Source organism: Onychostruthus taczanowskii, unplaced genomic scaffold (assembly GCF_017590055.1).
Source record: "Onychostruthus taczanowskii isolate IOZ18803 unplaced genomic scaffold, ASM1759005v1 scaffold577, whole genome shotgun sequence".
In the NCBI taxonomy this organism is placed as follows: domain Eukaryota; kingdom Metazoa; phylum Chordata; class Aves; order Passeriformes; family Passeridae; genus Onychostruthus; species Onychostruthus taczanowskii.
In genome coordinates, this window is record NW_024503424.1 from 5555 (window position 1) to 11853 (window position 6299).

At 52.9% G+C, this 6299-nt stretch overlaps 1 protein-coding gene across 1 annotated transcript in view; it reads right to left on the bottom strand.

Annotated features, from left to right (window-relative positions):
* SMAD4 (SMAD family member 4) overlaps positions 1–6000 on the bottom strand; it is a gene marked incomplete at its 5' end in the record, with an annotated part of 11134 nt that extends 5134 nt beyond the window's left edge. Inside the window, 5 exons of the mRNA XM_041417947.1 lie at positions 723–833; positions 962–1057; positions 2577–2792; positions 5400–5429; positions 5826–6000. Of these exons, the coding sequence (XP_041273881.1) occupies positions 723–833; positions 962–1057; positions 2577–2792; positions 5400–5429; positions 5826–6000 (628 nt within the window). The remainder of the gene's footprint in view (positions 1–722; positions 834–961; positions 1058–2576; positions 2793–5399; positions 5430–5825) is intronic.
* Positions 6001–6299: the final 299 nt, after the last annotated feature.

The following is a 6299-nucleotide window of genomic DNA, read 5'->3' on the forward strand; positions in this document are numbered from 1 at the left end:
GCTGTGAGGGTTCACAGGCAGATGTGAGGGGGCTGTGAGGGTTCACAGGCAGATGTGAGGGGGCTGTGAGGGTTCACAGGCAGATGTGAGGGGGCTGTGAGGGGGCTGTGAGGGTTCACAGGCAGAAATGAGAATGCTGTGAGGGTTCACAGGCAGATGTGAGGGGGCTGTGAGGGTTCACAGGCAGATGTGAGGGGGCTGTGAGGGTGAACAGGCAGATGTGGGGTGAGGTGTTCACAGGCAGGTGTGAGGGGGCTGTGGGGCTTCACAGGCAGATGTGAGGGGGCTGTGAGGGTTCACAGGCAGATGTGAGGGGGCTGTGAGGGTTCACAGGCAGATGTGAGGGGGCTGTGAGGGTTCACAGGCAGATGTGAGGGGGCTGTGAGGGTTCACAGGCAGATGTGAGGGGGCTGTGAGGGTTCACAGGCAGATGTGAGGGGGCTGTGAGGGTTCACAGGCAGAATGAGGGGGCTGTGAGGGTTCACAGGCAGAATGAGGGGGCTGTGAGGGTTCACAGGCAGACGCCAGGCGGCTGTGAGGGTTCACAGGCAGAATGAGGGGGCTGTGAGGGTTCACAGGCAGACGTGAGGCGGCTGTGAGGGTTCACAGGCAGAATGAGGGGGCTGTGAGGGTTCACAGGCAGAAGCCAGGGCAGAGCAGAGGCAGGCGTGGGGCTGTACGTGCAGCCCAGCTGACAGCAGGGCGGCGGGCAGGATCCTTACAGTAGTGTCCGGGGTGCATGGGCGGGTGGTGCTGCAGGTGGCCGTTCTGGTGGTGCGGGATGCTGGGCGTGTAGGCGGCCGTCCGGCTCCCCGTCCAGCTGGTGGTACTGTCTGCAAAGACAAACCCACCTGGCGTCTGAGGGGGCCTCCCACGGCTCCCTGCTGGTCCTCTACTGCTCCTGGGCATTTGGAAACCGGGCTGAGGAAGCTGAGAGGCGCAGGAGTGAACGGATACTCACTGTGGTGGTAAGTGGCTGGCTGGGCTGTGAACCCATTCTGCTGAGCTCCTGGCTGGGGCCCTGAAGCAATCTGTAAGAGTCCATCACTATGGCTACCTGTCAATATACTGGGAGGTTGACCTGGTAAAAGAACACACTACCTATTCATGAACGTTCCAAAATGTTGATTAAGAGCTCAGCACTACTGGGTAGGAGAACACACCCCACTGAGGGCACTGCAATAGGCAGCTGCCACAGGCTTGGTTCCAGCACTTCTTTTCCACCCTCCAGGAAACCTGGGACAAAATGCTCTGCATCAGGTACCTCTGACTGACACCCTTAACGTTGCAGGAGCAGCAGTACGCAGAGAACTCTGCTCATTGACCTTTGTCCTGGTCAATCTCATCTTTCAGGGTGAAAGGAAGAGGAGACATCTCAACTTTTACAGGGAAACAGGGCTGGAATAGCTCAGTGTGAATCCAAACAGGCCAACAGCAGGTCCAGTGAGCCGCTCGTTTTCACCATGTTTTAACTACTGTTCCTAAGGAGGACACTCACTCACATTTATGCTCCTCCAAAACATTCTGGGCAGTGTTTCATTTTGATAAACACTGTTTCAATAAAGCCCAGGAGGTTTTTTCCTTCCTCCTCTCAAATAAATATTTCAAGAACTATCTGAGATTAAACCTACAGATATTTCAGAACAGGTTAACAGAGTTTGACTGCAAAAGGCTTCGGTTCAGCCATTGACACTAATCTTATCAACACTTCCACAATTACACTTGCACTCTCAAACCAGTGTGGCCAGCACAATTTAACACATTGAGAACTTGCAGTAAAACATGAAAATTTGGTTTTTTTCACATCCACTTGCCTCCAACAATTATGGCACTGATGAGAAAAGGTTACTGACTATAAACTGTGGGGCAAAGGCAGTACAAATACCCACACCCTTTTCATCTCTGCTGGAGACAAATAAAAACATAGTGATGTTACCAAGATCAGTACTTTTAGCCAAAATTTCATCAGCTAAAATTAACGAGCACTATCCAAACACCACGTCACCAGAATTCAGACCTGGTGACGAGATCAGCAGTGTTCACACACCTTCTGTCTGAAACCTCCCCAAACTGAGGATGCTCTGAGTGCTTTGCTGTGGCTCTGGTGCTGGGACTCCAAACTCTTGCACTTGCACCAGACACACGGAAAAGCATCAAAACCTTTGTGGCAGCACTCCAACAAACATGGATATATTAAATATTAACTGGGGCTGTCATTCTGGCAGCACAGCAGCCACTACAAAAGCAGTGGCGTCAAAACTGGAAGACTAAGGAATTGCCTGGAGATCCCTTGGAACTGCCACCTCACAGCATATTAATTTGTTGTTCTGCTTGCTGTTCAACAAAACAATAAAACTCAGATTTCCACGGCAATGCCCACGGAACAGCCACACTGCTCTGCCAGAGGCCAGCTGCTGTAACCTTTGTCACAGTGCCGCTCTCAGTGAAACAGGAAGGTCCCAGCACTCCAGGTAAGCACAAGGAGCACCACAGCAGCAGGGAGCAGCCAGCACAGCCCCGGGCAGGGCTGCAGCCCCAGCCCAGCCCCCCCGGCCCGCGGCAGCCCGGGACCTTACTTGTGGAGGCCACGGGAATGTTGGGGAAGTTGGTGGTGCTGGTGGTGCTGGCCTCGGCGGGGGCCAGCATGGCCGGGGCGCTGAAGGGCTCCGAGGAGGCCCTGTTGCTGGGCGGGTGCTGGATGGTCTGCACCGAGTGGCCCTCGGCCGACGACAGCGACGGCTGCCCCTCGTAGTCGTGCACGTACTCGTCCTTCACCAGCATGCTGGAGGGAGCTGCGGGGACAGCACGGGTCACGCACGGACACAGGGAACACAGCACGGGCACACACACCACGGGCACAGGGCACACACAGCACGGGCACACACACAGCATGGGCACAGGGCACACACAGCATGGGCACACACACAGCATGGGCACAGGGCACACACACAGCACGGGCACAGGGCACACACAGCACGGGTCATGCACGGGCACACACACAGCATGGGCACACACACAGCACGGGCACACACACAGCACGGGCACACACACAGCACGGGCACGCGACGGCTGCCCCTCGTAGTCGTGCACGTACTCGTCCTTCACCAGCATGCTGGAGGGAGCTGCGGGGACAGCACGGGTCACGCACGGACACAGGGAACACAGCACGGGCACACACACCACGGGCACAGGGCACACACAGCACGGGCACACACAGCACGGGCACACATGGGCACAGGGCACACACAGCATGGGCACACACAGCACGAGCACACATAGACACAGGGCACACAGCATGGGCACAGGGCACACACAGCATGGGCACACACACCACGAGCACACATAGACACAGGGCACACAGCATGGGCACAGGGCACACACAGCATGGGCACACACACCACGAGCACACATAGACACAGGGCACACAGCATGGGCACAGGGCACACACAGCATGGGCACACACACCACGAGCACACATAGACACAGGGCACACAGCATGGGCACAGGGCACACACAGCATGGGCACACACACCACGAGCACACATAGACACAGGGCACACAGCATGGGCACAGGGCACACACAGCATGGGCACACACACCACGAGCACACATAGACACAGGGCACACAGCATGGGCACAGGGCACACACAGCATGGGCACACACACAGCATGGGCACACACAGCACGGGCACACACACAGCCCTGTAGGGCAGAGCTCACAGCACACACATGGTACACACACACACAGACACTCACACACACACACTCACACACACACTCACACACACACACTCACACACACACTCACACACACACACTCACACACACACACACTCACACACACTCACACACACACTCACACTCACACACACACTCACACACTCACACCCCTGCAGAGCAGACATCACAGCACACACACACACTCACACACACACACACTCACAGCCCTGTAGGGCAGAGCTCACAGCACACTCCCACTCCCACTCACACTCACACACACACACACTCACACTCACACACACACACACACACAGACACACACACACTCACACACACTCACACTCACACACTCACACACTAACACACACTCACACCCTGCAGAGCAGCAGCAGCTCTGGGCTCTGCACCCACATCGAGCTGCTGGCTCTGCTCGCTGCCCCTGCACACTCAGCTCAGCCTTCTGCTCCCCAGCCCAGCTCTGGACACAGCTAGCACAAGGGAAAAAGGAGTTTTCTTCAAGCAGCTGGTCTGTGCTAAGGCAGCAGCTAACAAGCCAATTTCTGGAACACAAACGGGGGCACACACACAGAGCTCCCATGAAAAATACAAATTTGTGAACGTGGCACATAAACTTCCTGCATCCCTGGGGTAACCTTAAACAACTCCCACTCAAACTGTCTAGGAAATCAAACCAACATTCAAACACCACAGGAAACAATTCTACATTCATCAGTGTAGCCAGTAACTCAAACTATTCCACACACAGCACCAGGGAATTGCCACTGCCACTACAACAACTTATTTCCATGTATGCCACTGACTCCTACATACATCACCTCCCATGCTCCTTTTTAAAGCAGACTAAATGTGTCAAAACCTGTTTCCTGCTGCAAGACCAGGAGCAGGACAAGGGAATGCTTATGATGTATTTAGCTGCTGGTGTTAAATGATGAAATAATTTAACAGTGGAAAATTCAGCTTTGATTCTCTACAGAAGGACAATTTTCCAGAAGACACAGGTAACAATGCAAATCAGCAGAGATGAGCACACCCATTACAGCTTGTCAAGTTAAGTTTGCTGGGATGTTTGGTGGGGTTTTTTCCAGTTCATTTTTGCTTGGATACTTTTAATAATGTGCTAAAATCACTGGATCACACAGACTTCTTCCTCCATGAATTTCCTCTAGGAGAAGAATAAAACAAGCTTGAAATAAAACAGTTACCAGCAGTGAATCTCAGATTTCTGATTAATGCTCATGTGAGATTTCATGTCCAATTTCTCTCAAGCTTCAGGGAAAGCAAGGATATCAGACTCCTTCATCCAACTGCAGGATTAATTACAGAACTTCCATTATTTCCTTCTTACTAAATCACATTTAGCATGCCCAATCCAATTAATTAGCATATCATACAGGTGCACACAGTTTTGGGTGTCTTTTTTTCACTAACCAGCAGCACTCAGCGTGGGATTTTGGGTTTTCTGTTGGGTTTCACAGGTGGGAAGTGATGAATGCAGGACGTAGCTGGGGCCTGGCTGGAGCCCGTGGCAAAGGGATTTAGGGATCCTTGTCCCAGACAGGGTTCTGAGGAGGTTTTTGGGAGGCAGAGGGACAAAAGCAGCTGTGCAGGCCTGGCACAGCCCATGCCCACAGGAAGGCAGCACAAACACAGCCACTCACCTGAGCTCTGCAGCGTCAGTCCCGAGAGATCTTTAAAGAGAAGAGAGAAAAGGGGTACAGGAATGGATTCAGAGATCTCACAACACCTTCAAACATTTATCAGCCCTTGCAAAACCAGCCCTGCAGACTGTACTGATCAGACCCCTTCCAGCAGGAGAGCACTCAGCTACTCCCAGGATGCACAGAAACTGCAAGAGCTGCGTGCTAACCCGACACAAAGGCTCCAACAAGAGCCACAAACTCGCCCTCCACATCTGGAACAACGGCACAACAGTAACTGCACCGAGAAAGGCAAGAGCACACGAGGGCAATCTATAACCAGACCATTAAAAGTTAATGTTTCTAACTCGGGACTGCGTTTTCCGCAGCCAGAAATGTTTCACGTTTCGCCCCCAGTGCTGCACTGTAACCCAAGGGAGTACTCACCAATGCCAGGCGACACGACGCGCTCATAATGGTAAGGGTTTACACAGACACTGTCACATTTTAAGTCAAAAGCATACTGACAGTATTTAACATGCTTGAGTTCATTTTTATGAAGATCAGGCCACCTCCAGAGCCGGGCGTAAATCACATGAGGGAATCCCTTGCGGCCAGCCACCTGGGAAGTCAGACACAAAAGATGATTGGGAAAGCAGCAGGGAGCTGCACTCCACACAGCGAGGAGCACAAAGGGAAGGGGACAAACAGCACTACGCCCTCCCTCCATCACCAAAATTTATTTTAAAAAAAGGGGGTGCTCAGTTCCTGCACGGCTTCTGTGCCCAACAGAAACAAGGCTCTATTAGGGTTTTGCCACAGTTTAGTCAACACTGTGACTCTTAGGTCAGAAATACTGGATACAGAATGGCAGAAGCAGAACTTGTGCTCGAGGTACAAGGTATGATCACCCTCCCCACT